Below are 18,238 nucleotides of genomic sequence, written 5' to 3'. Positions count from 1 at the left end.
AACAGGTTGTTTAAGCAGATAGCTTAAAAACATCAATTTTTTTTTCATTTCCTATCTTCAAGCAAATAAGTTCAAATGGTTCAGCAGAAGTCGATGACGTTATACCAGTAATTCTGTGATGAAATCTGACCTAGTGGGATACTAAAGAGAAGGAAGAGGATTTCTGCTATAAAGTCAACTGAATCAGTGAATTTAGGAAGAAAAGAAATATACAGTGCAATTTCTCAAAGTCCAAATATATTTTCTGTGTTTTAAAATAATGAAATATTTCAGATAGTGAAACTCAGTCTGTGTTTTCCCTCCATGAAAAACCTAGTAGAGGAGGAAATTTGGAGCCAGTCAGATCAGACCTGAGTTCAAGTTCAGTTTCTGCCATTTAACTAGCTGTGTGGATTTAGGGATGTCACTTAGCCTCCCTTTGAACCTTAATTTCCTCATCCGTGAAATGGGGATGATAATATCCACCTTAAAAGTGAGAGAACTTGGCATGCAATGGGTGCTCAATAAATGGTAGCTATAATTATTAATATTATATGATATATTCTTTTATGATAAATAGGGTTCAAGACACTGTTAACATAGAGCATACCTTAATTAGCACTGGGGGTGCCTTATCTTGTGAGACCTCAGACTTGGCAACAACTAAAGGCTAAAAAAGCTGGCCTGTATGAAAATATACCATGTATTTTATAGTGATCGTCTTATTTTATATTCTCTGATCATCTCATTTAGAGATGCTAGACCTCATATGAGGAATTTGAGAAACAAGACAGAGGATCATAGGGGAAGGGAGGGGAAAATGAAACAAGATGAAACCAGAGAGGGAGATAAACCATAAGAAACTCTTAATCCCAGGAAACAAACTGAGGGTTGCTGGAGTGGAGGAGAGTGGGAGGGATGGGGTGGCTGGGTGATGGACACTGGGGAGGGTTTGTACTATGGTGAGCGCTGTGAGTTGTGTAAGACTGATGAATCACAGATCTATACCCCTGAAACAAATAATACCTTATATGTTAATTTAAAAAAATAAATAAAACAATAGAGATGCCGTGACCTCGAGTAGGTAGCTTAACACCTCGTGTGTTTACCCATAAGATGGTGGTGCTCTCCTCAGCTTTCCCTCAGAGGATAATTCTCACATTATTTGAGTTCAGTCAGAATGTAAAGTAAGAAGGTAAGTACTGCAGGGTTTTTTTTTTTTTTGCATGCCTTTCCCTTGAAAATATTAATATTTTTATTTTTTGTATTCCAAACAGGGTGAATTTAAGGTGTCGGAGAGGTACCTCACCATGGACAACCTGACAACAGCCCTGGAGGGGAACCGGGTGAGGGAGCTGTTTGGCTCTGGTACAGCCTGCGTTGTTTGCCCAGTTTCTGATATACTGTACAAGGGTGAGGTAAGACTATTTCTTCACCTCCTGTCATTTCCAAGCATTTGCCTATAATTTAATTCTTCAAATGTGTAAATGAAATGCTAGTTGGACCCAAGATGCAAAGGATTTTTTTTTTTTAAATATAACAGCAGTTTGTCCCAATGAACCTGTATTACCAAATTACTTACTCTCATCTTTCCAGTGATTTTGTGTAAGCTCCAATCTTGGGGGGAGTCAGCTTTGTCCTCGGACAAGTATCACATCTGCCTTATGTCAGTTTAGGGCCTGGAGATGTGCCAATAAGTTTCCACTCTTATTTCTTTTTACTAGCTCACTGAAAAGTTCTGCAGGTAGTTAGGTTTCAGTTTCTGGTTTCCAAAAGGACTCCTAAACTACTGGAGTAGTAATGGCAAATAGCTGTGGGAAACTCAGTTGAATGATCAACTCCTGCATTTATTGTTATTATTATTGCTGCTGTCGTTATTATTCATTAGACCATTTTATAAAAAAATTTTCATGTGGCAAAGTTGATACACCTGCTAAAATCCTCCAAAAGAAATTCAGTCATTTGGTTGGAAGAAATTTTCTTCTCCCAGTAAATTAATCTGATTTTATATGTGCTGTATTTCCATTCCCTGTGGGGGGCAGAGGGTTGTGGGTTTTTTGTTTTTTTTATTCATTCATTCATTCATTCATTCATTTTTTTTAAAGATTTTATTTATTTGAGAAAGAAACAGAGTGAGAGAGAGAGAGAGAACACGAGCAGGGTGAGGGACAGAGGGAGAAGCAGACTCCCTGCTGATCAGGGAGCCCAATGTGGGGCTTGAAACTGGGACCCCAGGATCATGACCTGAGCCAAAGGCAGACACTTAACCGACTGAGCCACCCAGGTGCCCCTGAGCTCTGATATTTAACATCATTGTCTAACGTCATAGCTTAAAGGCATGTGGGTATAATTCTTACAATGTGAATTGGCTTAAATTAATCATATTAAATATAAATTTGATTGGTTTTTAAATTTAACATAATTATTTTTCCTCAGTAGTTTTCTTTTCTGATTTTAATGGTGGCTGCTTCATTGCTTGAAATTTTCAAACTTGATTGTAAGGAATGACTTTTGACATGATTCCATCTAGAGATTGATCGTTTCGAAGGAGAAGAACTAAATTATTATGTATCAATACTTATACTGATTATAAAGCTACTGTTTCACATTTTATTATGGTAATATCTAGGTAAATGCATTATTGGTCCACTTTTTTAATTAACTAAAGTTGCCATTAGGTCAGATTTTTAAAGTCCAATTATTTCACCTCTAGAAATAAGAGGTCGATAAAGTCCAATGCATTTTTAATAGTCTTGTTTCATAGGGTATTCAGAGCTAACCGGTACATCTAATTATCCTGTTATCACAAAGAGTGTAAGAAGAAAAGTGACAGCATGGGCTATATCTGCTAAAATCAGACTATCAAAAGCCTGCAAGCCAGTGAGGCAGGAATGGGCATGACTCAAATGTAAATTAGGGGCATGAAATCTCTCAGCACCCAGTGTAACCATGCTATCCAGCATTGTGGAGGTTGTAGCCCCCGCAGGTCTGACTTTGAACAGACATAGGCTTAGTCGCCCCATTTGTGAAGGCATAGACTTGCTTTAATTTATGTTCCTGCAATGACTTGCTTTAATTTGTGGCAAAATGTTTTTGAGTTCTCATTCCCTGCCAGAAGGATTAGGTACAGAGGCCAATCGTTCATCCTGTAGATTCTCAGAATCCTGAAAGGTGTAAGATTCTTTATGTCTCACCACTCTTTTCGGTTCCCATAGCTTCTCTTTGGTTCCTCACATCAGCCTAAAGACTGACATATAAACCAGTTGTGCCCTCAAATCAGTTGGTAGACAAGAAACAATCTGTCATTGGCTAGTTTGTTTTTATTCAAATTCAGAATAGAAAAGAGTCTTTGGCATAGGGAGCTAGTGTACATAATCAGGTTATCATAGTGCCATTCCTTATCTCCATGGAATTGCCTTGACACACTAGAATTGCTGAGTGTCTTACTTACTGTCACCATCTACATGGATATCCTCAAATTATACTGCATGTGGTTTTCTTTTGTAGACTATACACATCCCAACTATGGAGAATGGTCCGAAGCTTGCAAGTCGGATCTTGGACAAATTGACTGATATTCAGGTAAGGGCTTCTTTCTTTGAAAATGTCATCTTATTTCAATCAGAACTTAAAGTCAAATCATATTTCAGTGGAGAGAAGAGAGTAGTAAGCACTGCCATTTGGGGTTAACAAATTAAATTTATAGAATAAAGCACAGAAGAAAACTATTACCTGTGATTTCAATGCTGAAATATAACCATTGTTAATTTTTGATGTCTCAACTTTTGATATTTTGTGTTTATATACTTTTCGATAATTTTTCCTAATAGGGTCATATGTGATTTTGTTACCTGCTTTTTTTTCACCTAATAAATCATTTGCTCTTTCATATCAATAAATTTCTTAATTCCATGTAATTGGATCCCATTATATGGATGCACCACAACTTTAAAAGAGGTATTATTATTGAACATCTATGCTGTTGGCAATTTTTTAACTGTTATGTACAGTGCAATCTTTGATTATTTCCTTATGATAAGTTCGTGAGATTGTTAACTGTTGGGTCAAAGAGTGTGCATACCTATTTTTTTTTTTTTATACTGTTAACCTTGTTCTGCTTATGTTTTCCTGAGCAACAGTTTACAGTAGTGTCTCATCAGGCAGTTAAGCCTATTTCTAGGCAGGCATATCAAGTACCAGGTATTGAATGCTGGGTCATATAAAAGAGACTGTTCTGTAATTTGCAAACACCTTACAAGTTGTTGAAAGTTTTTGTTGAGCCCAGATATCATCATTACCACTCACTGAACATAGCCAGCGGAAGCTGAGATTCATCCTGAAATGTGAAATAAAGTCTGATAGTTTGGGTGATAGCCAACAGTGCCAGGTCTAAAAGCTAAAAAAGTTGGTTGGCAAAGCAGCAGCCCCCTCCAGAGTGACTGAGGTCCTAGGATAGTGATAAAAATGGTATTTTTGGAAGACTTACTCAGCAACATTTATGCAAAATTAATAATATTAAAAGGTAAGAATGATTGTGGTTTTTGAATCAATGAACTATCGATCTTCCCCTCTTCAGTGAAGGCTTTCTATAAAGGAATCTTCCGTAAACAAAATAAAGGAATTTCTTAATATTAGAAGACATATAATTTACTGAGTTGTTTTGTACATAGAAACAATTTGGAATAAATTAAGTAAAACTTTAATGAAAAATATTGGGATGTTTTAGTCATCTTAATTTTTTTTACAGTTATCTGAGTAAATCTGATGAAAGTAGTAAGTTATTAGTGTTTTGGTCAAATAAAAAGCATAAATAGAACAAAAATATATAATTGGCTAGATTATGAAAGCCTTTATCCAAAAGAGAAGTTGAAAGATTTTTAAGGGGAAGGGGGTATGTCGTTATTGTGATAAGAAAATATCACTTTGGAAAAATTTCTGGAACAAGTTGTACAGAAGAGAGAAGAGAATGTTTTATTCTATTGAAAGTCAATACACAAAACAAGAGATTTCAGAGTCACCTCTTAGAGATTAGATAAAATAAGAAAATTTATACTTAATTTGATTTGGTTGTAAAGGATTAGAAGAAAAGGAATAGAAGTCGACTAGGCTGAGGGGAAAAATCAAACTGTATTAAATTTGAATCGGAAGAAAGATCTAAGTAGAGGTGTTTGATGGACATAATCATCATCTTAGCTTTGGCTAAGACCGGCAAAAGCAGAAATGCGTGTCATCCCCAGGGAGATAGTGACAAAATATATGCATCAGAACCCTAAAGTATAAATAGAAGAGAAGCCCAAAGACGTATTTTCGGGGCAAGGTGGCAAGCCAATGCAAAAGTTCTCAGAGCGTTTTTAAAGTAAGATTAGGACTGCAAGGAATGTTTTTGACTAATTCATTCAATAAATATGTGTGTGGAGCACAAACAGTATGCAAGAAGCTGTTCTAGGTGCTGGTGATATAATAGTGATAAAAGGGATAAAAAAAATTAGAGATGTCAAAGCTATAGAAAGACAAAATAAATATTCAACTTAAATGTGAGACCACATGAATATGTTTAAAAATAAAAAATATCGGGGCGCCTGGGTGGCTCAGTTGGTTAAGCGACTGCCTTCGGCTCAGGTCATGATCCTGGAGTCCCGGGATCGAGTCCCACGTCGGGCTCCCTGCTCAGCAGGGAGTCGGCCTCTCTCTCTGACCCTCCCCCCTCTCATGCTCTCTATCTCATTCTCTCTCTCAAATAAATAAATAAAATCTTTAAAAAAAATAAAAATAAAATAAAATAAAAATAAAAGATATATATGAAGCAGAGAATGAGAAGAAACAATATTCCCGTCTTACCTGCATATAGTCTCTATAGTGCCTAAGCTAAGAAGAAATTAATAATTTCTCTTTTTACCCTAGGTAGTAAAGTATAATGGTAGTAACACTGAAAATTAGTGATACATTCAGAGCTCCCTAGGAACAAGGAAACAAAGGGATAGTCACAGGATACATGATTCTGAATTAAACCACAAACCAGAAGGACCAACTCCCCTCCAAATTGTTAAGTAACAAAGGACCATCCATACAGAATCTAAGACCACATCCTTTTCCAATTATTTTATGCCTGTGGGCATGGAACCTAAAGTTTCAAAATTACTCTCTTACAAGATGGCAAATTGGTGCTGTCAACGAAGCTATGGGTGTCTGTTTCTCTCCAAGAAAAATAACTTAAGCGATTGTTGAGGAGGAAAGCATAGAATTGCATCATGTTTTACGTTTGATCTCTTTGACATTACATGGAAACATGGATATTTCCTACAAAGTGCTCTGGTAAATTGAAGAAGAGGAGAGAGACAACAACCAAAAAACCCTCAAGATTCTTGCCACTGTGACCTGGGGGGGAGATTCCTTCTTAACCACAGATTTGCTTTTCATTTAACTTGTGTATTTCTGTATCTGAGTAAGAACCTCTGAGGTTAAGCATTCATTCCGTTTGGCTAATTTTCCATATAATTCCATGGGTTTTAGATTGCCTTACAAATACCTCTTAGGAGGGGAGCATTTCAAATGGCAGTCTCTTTTTTTTCTTTTTTTAAGCCACAAACAAAAACACGTTTATGTTACTTAACCAAACTGAAACTTGGAGAACATTGGCCATATTGCCAATGTTTCTTTTCTCTCCCATTCCTCTTTGCTAATCTGATTACTCATCATCATATTAACCTATGTGCCTGCCATTTGGGGTCTTCTCTGTTCTCCAATATGCTCTGCTCTCTGTTGCTTCTTCCTGCCTTTCTGTACCTTTTACAGTTTTCCCACTTGAGAAGTTATTGGTTGTCCTTCAAGGCACGCCTCCTTGAGGAACCTTTAAAATCTCTTTTGAACAACATCCCTTTCCCCCAGTACAAACACCTATTCATTCATTCAAATGCTAGTTCTTCCTCCAGCTTCCATAGCACCTGGAATGATCACATATGGCCTTTAAATTGTATTTAGTCACACACTTGTCTTTGTTCCAGGTTGTTTGAATGTAAGGATTGTTTTATTCCCTTCTCGTAACCCCAATATTCAGTGCAGGGCCTGGGCTATAGTACGTACTCAGTGATGTTTCTTGCATAAATGAAAAAGGAATGAATAAGTGAGGGATATACCAGGCAAATACTGAAGAACAGAAACGTGTTGCTTTTGTATATTAACACATTCTGAGGAGAGGTGGGAGGAAGGTCTTGAATAACGTCAAATTACTTTGCAAGAAAACTTTCAGAGGACCTGATTTTTCACTTAAAAAAAAAAGTGAAATACACATACCAAGACTGCTATCAGGATCAGATAAAAGCTGGAATCCAGGCCTCAGATATCAGGACAGTATGTTTGTGTAAGTAGCAGTGCTGCTGTTGAGGTTTTAGAAAGTGGGAAGTAGTGATTGCAGAGACTTGAGAGGTCCTGAGTAGGTTAGGGAAAGGAAATCCCAGTGAGCTAGGAGCAGGATCTGTATTGATTGCAGGCCACCAGATGGAATTTCTTTCAAAAATCTGTTTTCCCCACTAGTGGCTACAGCTTTGTGAGAATAAATGACCATTAGTGGTCTTGCATTTTTCTTGTTTTCAGTGGAACCGCTTGATGGCTTTTAGTTACATAAGTTAAAGAGCCCCACCACTTTCCCCTGCTGATGTCCTGAGTTATCCTTCTCTTTGTGTGCATACCAAGCGAACATTGCCAGATTGCCTTGATGACACAGTCCCTTGACCAACTTCCCAGCCCCTCCTTGTTCCCTAATACACACTTCTCCACATTACAGGATTACAGAGCTTTGCAGGCCATTGAATAGGATTTAGAACAAGAATAACAAATTGTTACCTGGTGGGCAGCACTGATTATATTTTTATTGGCATCATAGAGAGTAAATGCATGACACGTAGATTGCCCTTTATGTTGCTAAGATCTTTCTGCTGAAGGTAAAAGGCATTTTAGCAAAGGCCATGTAAAATTATTTGCCATATGTGCATTGAATGGGAAGTAATGAACTTGTCATTATTCATGTTTTGGTGTAGCGTTCTTCCTGGAATTCATGAAAGGTGAAATTTCTGTACATCACACTGTTAGGCTCAGAGTATCACACCACTGGCTCAGTCTGATCTGCCATGTTGTTTTAACTTCGTCTTTGATTCCAGTGAACAACATCAAGTCAATGTGACTTAGAGTGCACCTGCCAAATGCTGAAGGTGTGGGCCTGCTGCTGTGGTTTTGTAATCACCCTGATGATGGGATAAGGACAGCCTCGCCCAGGCAGACACTGTTCTTTCCCCTCCTCTGGACACCTGCTCCTGAGGAAAGAAGATAATTTCTATTTCTACTAAAATCTGTCATCTCTGCTTTTGAATTATTTTGCTTTGAAAAATTAAATCGAATTATCTATCATCCAAATGAAAAGTTTGATTGCTAACTGCCTAGGTGTAGGTATTATAAATGACCTGTATTATCACATCTCTTGGATGCATCTCAGAATGCTATAATTTTACATAAAAGCATAAATTACAGGATGTGAGGGGTAAATCTTAATATATGTTATGCAGGTTCTTAGATGGCCTATGACTGTCATTGTAACCAAAATTGATTTTTGACTGTTTATAAAACTAAAACAACTAATTGGAAGCAAATTTACTTTAACTGATGAGATTCAAGATGAAATTATGGTGGGCGTGAATCACAATAATGTAGATCTGCTAACATGTCAGTGTGATGACACTCAATTGTTATTAATGGCATAAGTGTCTAATGTATTAATGGGAATCCAGGCACGAGAAATAAAACACATATTTTGATCTTAGCTTAAGTCATATCGGCACCATACATAAATCAAGCAGAATTTGGGAATGTTTTATCCAGCATTCATCATGAATCAACAACTGTAGTTATAGTGGGAAGCCACACTCTTTATTTTTTTATTTTTTATTTATTTATTTTTTTTTAAGATTTTATTTATTTATCAGAGAGAGAGAGACAGAGGCAGGCAGAGGGAGAAGCAGGCTCCTTGCTCAGCAAGGAGCCCGATGTGGGACTCGATCCCAGGACCCGGGGATCATGACCTGAGCTGAAGGCAGACGCTTAACCGACTGAGCCACCCAGGCGTCCCTGGGAAGCCACACTCTTTAGACAACTCTTTCTGGTATGGATTCAGCAAGTCACTTATAGTCATTGGGCTTCCTTCATTCTCCTTTTTCTATAAACCGGAAGGTCGTAAGTAGACCCCTTCTTGGCTTCCAGTATTTTTTAACCAATTTTGATAGATTCTGCTCTCTGAGGTCTTTAAAGCTCTTTAAGAGGAACACAGCACATGGACAGTGTAACATAGGAGAAATGGCATCAAACAGAGGCAAGAGCTCTGGGCTTATGATTAAGAGTTTTCTAGAGCCTTAATGTCCTTATATGTAAAATGAGAAGCTTGGCTTAAAAAGTTCATTGCTCTTCACACTTGATTTTTAAAAAAAATTTTTTTTTTTAAGATTTTATTTATTTGAGAGAGAGAGAGAGCACAAGCAGGGGAAATGGAGGCAGAGGGAGAGGGAGAAGCAGGCCTCACAATGAACAGGGAGCCCGATGCGGGGCTCGATCCCAGGACCCCGGGATCATGACCTGAGCCGAAGGAAGACACTTAACCGACTGAGCCACCCTGGCGCCCCTTGATTATTTTTTTTTTAAAGATTTTATTTTTATTTATTTGTGAGAGAGGAAGAGAGAGAGGAGAGTGTTGAGTGTGAGTGGAAGAGGAGCAGAGGGAGAGGGAAACACAGACTCCCGCACCAAGCACAGAGCCTGACGCGGGGTTCAATCCCACAACCCTGAGCTCATGACCTGAGCCGAAATCAAGAGTCAGATGCTTAACTGACTGAGTCACCCAGGCACCCCATACCTGATTTTGAAGGAGCAGAACTTTCTACAAAAGAAATCTTTCCTGGAATCTCAATATACAAAACCAATCAAAGTGGAATTGTTCTGAAATAAAAATCCAGAGCCCCACTATTTGACTCATCCCCTGCATTTTATTTATTTTTAAAGGTTTCACTTTTAAGTTATCTCTACAACCAACATGGGGCTTACGACCCTGAGATCAAGAGTCACATGCTCTACTGACTGAGCTAGGCGCCCCGAATCCCCTACATTTTAGATGATCATTAAAGTTCTTTCCAATTCGGAACTCTGTATGTTTTGTATGAATTTCAACTGAAGTTCTATTAAGACTGAAAGGGGGACATCATCTGAGTGATTTAGGCAAGCACATGGTGGCAGACATAATGGCATGCTGCTCTGGGTGGTAGGGGAGATATGTTCCAAGTCTGTCTCCACACACATGGCTATGTGAACACGTGGCAGGAATTCCAGATAGTAGCAAAGAACATGTAATTTGGTGTGAGAGAGACCCTTGGCTAGAGTCTGGGCTCTACCATTTACTAATTGCCTGAGTAAGTTTTTTAATCTCCCTAATAGAGTTTTCTCATCCATAAAGTGAGATTGATAGTGGCAGCTACTATCTGGGGTTACCATGAGGATAAATGTAATGAGTCTGTAAAGCACTTGGCACCATGGCCTTAACATGCAGTACTTGCTCAAAGAGTGAGAGCTCATTTACACACAGAAATGTTTGTTGAATGAATGAATGAATGAATCAAAACTAGCTTTCTACTTCTGACATCTGGAATATCTTTATTTCATTTAATTCAGTTTTAAGTATGAAAATTCTGGTTGGTAAAAGTGAATCTTTTCTGATTATGATGTAGTTCCATAACTTTTGAAAGAATAAGAAAAATTGGGATGCTAACATCACAGAACAACTTTAATTTAGAGAACAGAGTTGCTGTTCAGAGCCACAGGGCTTGTCCATTTAATATTTTTGTCCACAAACACAAAACACTCTTGAGAAGGGGGCTGTTAGAGCAGTGACTCTCAACCTTAACGTCACAATCACCCGGAAGTGTTGGCTGAGGCATGGTTGCCTGGACCCATCCCCAGACTTTCCTGATTCAGTGAAGTCTGAGCTAGGGCTTGAGAATTTGCACTTTTTTTTTTTTTTAAATGTTTTTTATTTATTTATTCATGGAAGTCAGAGAGAGAGAGAGAGAGAGGCAGAGGCAGAGGGAGAAGCAGGCTCCCCGCCTAGCAGGGAGCCCGATGCGGGACTCGATCCCAGAACCCTGGGATCATGACCTGAGCCGAAGGCAGACGCTTAACCATCTGAGCCAACCAGGCGCCCCGAGAATTTGCACTTGAAACAAGTTGCCTAGTGATGCGGATGCTCCTGGTCTGGGGGATGCACTTTGAACATTACTTCTTTAGAGTAAAAATGACAATAATTAAATTTAACTCAGTTACTTTATTTGGACAGCAGAAGCTAAATACAGAATGGCAATAAAAAGGCAGTACTTCGACCTATACCAGCTATAAATTTGAGTTCAACCATAATTATGAAATTTGTGATTCTTTCCAGGTATTTGATTCTTTCTCTCTAATCATATTTTTAATGGGAATATGCTTTTAATGTTCAAAACAGGAGCATACCTTTTGTACAATGTTGATTGTATTACTGAGTTTAGAAGCGATTCCTCCACTGTTAGCTTTTGCACTTAAATATGTTTTCTTGCTTTTTTTTTTGTTGTAGTACGGAAGAGAAGAGAGCGACTGGACAATCATAGTGTCCTGAATGGAAAATACAGGATATCACCTGTGTGCTGTTGAGACAGACCGTTGCAGTTGAATTATGATAGATTTCTTTAGCTACCTGTTTTTAGTTGTGCATAATGTAGTTTGTATTATCAGTGTTACCGGGGTGATTGTTTCTTCGTGCCAGAGAAAATGAATTGCAATCAAGTGCTATTTTGTAAACTTGGTAGTAGAAGCTTACTTTACCTTCTCTTGGAAAGATGATCATGTAAGCCATATAGCATAGAATTTTCCTCAATAATCTTAGTGCCTCCCTTAATACTTTACTCAGATACAGAAGTGTTTGTTTATTCCTTAGCTTAAGTTATAGTCTCCTCAACCAAATGAGTTTGTGTTTGAAAACTGATCTGAGTAAATGTCATAGGTAACATTGCCTGTGATGTATCTTCATCTTCAGAAAATGGTTGGGTTTTGTTTTGGTTTTTTATAATTAAGACTTTGAAAAACTGGTTTTCTTCCCTTTACGTGTTTTTTTTTTTTTGCAGCCCCCCCTCCCCCCCCGCCCCATGTCCATCTTAAGGTAAATCTCTCCCCTTCTTCTTGATGTTGTCACGGTCTGCTCCAAGTTCTCCTTGTGCATCAGCAAGACCTGTGCACATTTCCACCATTGTCCTTTCTGCAGTGTATTGTAATTGGCGGTTTGCCAGGCTCTAATACAAGACTGAGGGTCTTGTGCCTTAGACATCTTTGTAGCCCCCTGCCTGGCACATAACAGATACTCATTAAATAATGAATGACCATTTAGCTTCTATAGAAGTGTACCACCTTTGTTTCTATATTATGAAACCTCTTTATTAGAATTTGTGGTTGATTCTGACATTGTGCACATGTACCTCATATTGTCTTTATTTTCCAGGGACTGCTAAGTCATTAGAGATACTCAAAGGCATAGCTTGTTGGAGGGATTATTTTGTATTTAAAGACTGTCTTGGAATTGAAATAACAGCTCTAGTGAGGTCATGATATCATACCAACCAAATGGAAATGACATTTGTTAAGTGTTAAATACAAAATAAATCCTCATATCTAGCTTTTTGGTAGAAAGCAAAGGGGTATACTTTGCTTTTGTAGGCGTTCATTTCTTTTGAATGGGGATTGGATGATCACGTGGTTAGCATACAGGGAGAGCAATTCTAGATGTTATTTTCCTCATTTAGGAGCTGTGAGTTAAAATTGAATCCTGGTTTATCTAGGGGAAAGTCAGATCTTGCTAGAAAACATTTACCCTTGGAAGGTCAACTCTCAGACATTATATTTTGGTTTCCCTCAGTTCTAATAACTTTCATCTTGCTGATCATATTTCATTCTCTTTTCAGAGCAAGGAAAAAAAACATTCTAAAAGTTTGATGTGTTAGAAAAATTTCCTTAAGGCATTTAGCAGCACATAGCAAATGGGGCTTTGATTCTTTTCCAAGACTTTTGACCATAGGGTCCTGTTAGATAGGGATGGTAAAATGAAAATTAGGGAAGTATAAGATGAAAAGGAATAGTAAAAATATCTCTTAGGGGGCTTTTAATTGGTGATCTGAAGTCTTGGAAGAGTCTGTTCTTTTCAGGCCTCAAGTACTTTAACTGTCCTCTACACACATTCACCAAGTAGTATTCTAAGGGTGTGCATTTGCCTTGGCTAAATCCCGTGACCTCGTTTTTAATATAGTAGTCTAGAAAAGACTTAAAGGTAATTCTAACCTGTCAAGTAGCACTTAATAACTAGACTCACATTTCTATGAGAAACGGAAATCATTTGTTTGCCATAAATACATTTTATACTTTGCATCTCTAAATTTAGTATGGCAACACGTGTCCATTGTAGAAGTTAGAGAACAATATATCTTGACATTATGTCTCTGTGATTTCTTTGATCAAACCTTAAGAGCATTTTAAGCCCTTTCTACCAGATGGAGTGAAAACTAAGGATATACATTTTAAAAAACTGGGGGAGGTCTCCTAAAACAGAGAACACAATCTGCCATTCTCTTTTAAGTAGTAAGACAGAAAATTGACCTTGACACTAACTTGTTAAATAGATTTAAAAGGAACATCTGCACATCTTTTTTCCTTGTGCACTATTTGTTTAATTGCAGTGGATTAATACAGCAAGAGTGACACATTATAACTAGGCAATTATCCATTCTTCAAGACTTAGTTATCCTAACACTAATTGATCATTTATGGCGTAAGATAGTCTAGCATTAGGAACATGTGAGGCTAATCTGCTCAAAAAGATCAACAAATTAATATTGTTGCTGATATTTGCATAATTGGCTGCAATTATTTAATGTTTAATTGGGTTGATCAAATGAGATTCAACAATTCACATGTGCATGAATATAAACAGAACTGGTGGCACTTAGAATGATAATGATTAACTTACTTTGCATGTTCTCTTCCTCCCACTTTTTTTTTCAGTTTTTACATTTCAGACCAAGTTTGTCAGCTTTTTCCTAAACACATGGGTAGAAACCAGGATTTTAAAATCAAGTGTTCAGACATAAACAAAACTTGGGCATTTCCTAAAGATACTGGCTATTAGAAATTTTCTCGGTTACAGTCATTTATTAAGGATTCCGTTCATGATGCCCCAAAAGAAGCATCAGCTGCAGGAGTGCGCAGCATGTTCTCTAGGACCTGCCACTGGCAGGAATGAATAAACTAATATCTGTTTTTACCTTTGCTTTCAAAAGTACAAAGGAAGAGTGAAAGGGAAAGAGAAATAAGGGAAGAGAAAAATTGTTAGGGAATCATGTTTTTTTTTCTACTTGGTAAATACCCTCTATTCTTTTCTCAAAATATTACCATAAGAAAAAAAAAAAGGTCACCGATGGTAGCAGCAAGAAAGCACAGCGTAACACCACCTACACAACATGCAGGGTCAGCCCTCCTGGAGTTAGGGGAAGCCTACATTAGACGCCATAGGTTAAAATTCTTCATCGTATCCATTTTATTGCTTGATGTAATTGTCTCTAAACAAGGGGTCTTGCTTTCCTCACATCAGCAGTCTTAAACGCTTGAGGCAATTAATGAGTATATCTTGGTCAAAAGAATTGTAGGAGCCTTTTTACTAAGGTGGCAGAATCAGCTCCCTCCACTTTAGGGGTGATGTGCTATAAAATCAGCTGCCAGTAAGTTTACTTATTCTCCCCTTTCCCACTCAGTGCTCAGTCACTGTATTCTTTTTCTTAAAAAGTTTGTTTAAAAGTATATGTTCAGTTTACCATTATGATTGGGAAAATGTATTTTAAGCAGAAAATGACAACACTTGTTCACTTTATCTTTTCTAAAATATTTAGGGCAATCAGTTTTCATCAGATGGACTAAAAGCAAAGGGCTTAGGGGTTAGAGAACCATTGTAAGGATTGCCTATTTCATGTTCTGATGCTAAATGTGATCCAAGAATTCTTTGTAATGTGGATTTCTTATGTGGATATGCAGAAACTTAGGTTATAAATAGTAATGCTCACAAATAGTGGACACTTTATAACACCTGTCACTTTGTTTTACCACAAGTAGGATTTGTTCACCTGTTTTCCAGATGTCTCCCCCCAAAGGAGACAAAGAGTACCAGCTTTTCGATAAGCATTACCTATGACAAAGGTCATAAAGATTATAGTTCACTTTGTCATTTAATTTGGTAAAATGTTGAGTACCCACAAATTTGTATCTAACATAACTAGCAGTAGGGATTAGGAAGTTAGTTTTAGAAAATAAATAGTACATAGACATTATATTCATGGAGTTGATACTCTACTACATAAGCAAATTTTTAGATGAAAAGGGAAATATTTAATGTAATTAGATGATGAGATCTGACAGCCAGAACACATCTCTTATCAAGAAGTCACAATGAATATTGTCATCTCATTTTTTTAGGGAAATTTGTTCCTTTTTTCATTCCTTCCTTCCTTCTAGTGCAAAACTACTCAGTGGGGTTAGTTTTTAGAGGTTATTCAGCCACTGTCTGTCTACATGGTGTGAATTCCCTCTTGGTTTACCACTTACTGCCAGCCTACCTAGTATATTTGTTAACTACATTCTTTGGAGCAATGTTAACTTGTCATGGTTCATCTAACAAAAGATCACCTTAAGTTACAGCATCCTTGCTGATCTTAAACTCAAAGTCAGGTATTATTGAACTAAAATGTTCTTAGGGTGCGTTTTTCTGGAAAATATAATGAATCAAACTGTTTATAGAGTGTTAGCTTGAAAATGATGGATCCAGCTACTCAGAAAAATCAGATGGAAGACTAATATAACAATGATTTTTCATGGTTTGAGGTTTTAAAAGAAAGGCCATTTAAAGTATTGCAACGAGATTATCGTATTCATCATTGCCAAAACACATTTTGAAGAATTCAAAGGTAGAGGAAAGTGATTTTTCTCTTCAGCATACATACTCTATGACAAGACTTCCTCAGATATTAATTTGGGGGGCTTGATTAAAAAAAAGTCAACAGGATATAACAGCATTTGTGGGTAAATAATTCCCTGGGATCAGATATAAGTAAATATATTTGCTTTAGTGAATGGTAAAGGCATGAAATTCGGTATTAGAAATGAAGCAGTCTTTAAAATCTGCTGGATACAGTGACTGAAGTCTTAAGTAATCATATTCTGTCTGGAGCTGTATTTTTCATAACACTGTAGACCCTACTAATAAGGTCTGAAACTTGAGTTGCATAATGTCCAGCTTACAGAATCCACTGCTGGGATGGTAAGAATTGACGATAAGCTGTGGTATGAGAATGAATTGAAATACAGTTTCATTGACAGATTTCTCTGCACATCCACTTCACAATGGCTAGGTTCCTTGTTGCCCATTATTAAATTATAGGGAAAGAAACTTTTAATTAGAGATGACAGAAGAAGAACAACTGAAGGTAGAGGAAGGAATAGAGGGGGAAAAAATCAAACTTGCTTCTGTGTTGTCCAGAGAAGCCTTTTCCTTATTCTGCCAGCCGTAGGCACCTTTAGCTTTCAACATAGGTGCCAAATACAAATAGTGCCGATTAGGAAGGGGCTAAACAGAGTGGTCAGTTCATCGGACATTAGAATTAAGCCTAGATCTTGAGGTAATAATCTGATAGTCCTGTTACATGGAAAACACTTTACTACAAATTTAGGTAAGAATTTATTTTATAATTGCAATAGTCTGTAAGGTCTATTGTGTCATTTCTTCAACATTTAAGATTTGTGAAGCTTCTTGAGGCTGAAAAAATAAGTGACAAAGAGTAGATTGTGACTTTTGCCCCACCCCGTACCCCCCTTAGAAATACAATTTACCACCATCCCCTTTTCCTTGGTGAAGGTTAACTGACTTGGAAATTAGTTGAATATTGACATTTAGTCTTAAACTAAAATCATGCTGCAGTTTCCCCAAGTTGATTTCACAGTGGTCATTAAAGTCATCCTCAGGGTTAGTGCAGGAATGCAAATATCTGCCTCAATTTTTACTTCATTGATAAGTTTTTGAAGAGTGCAGGAATTCTCTCAAGTGTATGGCTATAAGTAGATTTTGAATGAGGTCTTAGAAATAAGCTGGCTAATCTGTAAGTATCTATAAATTCTGCAGATGTTTCCCTGGTGACTTTTGAGAATGAATGATGGTTCTGTAGTGGACTCAAGTAGCTAATAAACAGAGCCTAACCCACTGTTGTGAAGAATTTGCACTTACTTGGTAATGGTGGCTGAGAGAAAATAAGTAGTTTGAGGAAGCAGTTTTTAAATCAGAGTTTACAGATAGAAACAGGAGAATATCAGCTTAACTATGGAATTTTTAGAATGTGTTCTCTTGCATCTAAATCTAATTGCAATGAAAAAGCCCAGCCAGTGAGTCTCTCAAATTTCTCTAGTTGTGTAGTAATTCTTGAAATTCTCTTTAAGAAAAATCAAGTAGAAAGAAACACTTTGTAAATAAGGCTTGGCCTTCTGGAAAAGTTGTTTACAGGTTATGTGAAAGGACTCAAGATCATTGAAAGTGTAGTGGAAACGTGGAGAACAATGTGGGTAAAGGAAACTACCTCACTCTTTGAAGGTTTTGTAGAAGCACAATTAAACCTCCTAAAATGGCTCTGTCACATATGAACCTTCTGGTGTGAAAGAACTCTATATTTGTAGTGTCTAAAGGACCTGGAATAATTGTATTTTGCTGGCAATAGACACATTCTTTATTGTTTGCAGATTCCTCATCAGATCTTTAATTATGCACTTGTTTCTGTCATCAATAAAACAACTCAAAAGAATCCTGTTTGTGTAGTCTCTTGAAATCGGCATTTGTTGGATGCATGAAGTATAACGTTTAATTGCCATTTTCGTGGTGTTCCAAGGCTTTTGGTCATAGGATGTAAAGGTAGTGTATTTTTAAACCAAAATGACATTGAGAGCAGGAGAAGAATTGAGCACACCAGAAAGACCCGAAACCATATACCTGGATAGAGTCTAAATAGATCTATTTTCAAACATTTGGGTATAAATACAGTGGGCTTTTAAGAATTGTCCTTTCCTCTGAGTATGGATCTGTCTTTAGTAAAATTTAGCTTTGTCTTAAATTTTGCACAGAATAAGG

General features: G+C 37.3%; 1 protein-coding gene across 4 annotated transcripts in view; it reads left to right on the top strand.

Moving 5' to 3' along the window:
- Positions 1 to 17,915, top strand: part of BCAT1 (branched chain amino acid transaminase 1) — a 103,872-nt gene extending 85,957 nt beyond the window's left edge. For all 4 annotated transcript variants that reach the window (XM_031032865.2, XM_006727743.3, XM_031032874.2 and 1 more), the window contains 3 exons: positions 1,257 to 1,397; positions 3,487 to 3,561; positions 11,615 to 17,915. In XM_031032865.2, coding sequence (XP_030888725.1) covers positions 1,257 to 1,397; positions 3,487 to 3,561; positions 11,615 to 11,656 — 258 coding nt within the window. In that variant the 3' untranslated portion in view covers positions 11,657 to 17,915. The remainder of the gene's footprint in view (positions 1 to 1,256; positions 1,398 to 3,486; positions 3,562 to 11,614) is intronic.
- Positions 17,916 to 18,238: the final 323 nt, after the last annotated feature.

The sequence above is a fragment of the Leptonychotes weddellii genome, chromosome 5, assembly GCF_054177405.1.
Source record: "Leptonychotes weddellii isolate Sample4059 chromosome 5, ASM5417740v2, whole genome shotgun sequence".
Lineage (NCBI taxonomy): Eukaryota > Metazoa > Chordata > Mammalia > Carnivora > Phocidae > Leptonychotes > Leptonychotes weddellii.
The sequence above is the reverse complement of the archived record's forward strand: the minus strand, read 5'-3'. Positions and strand labels throughout refer to the sequence as shown.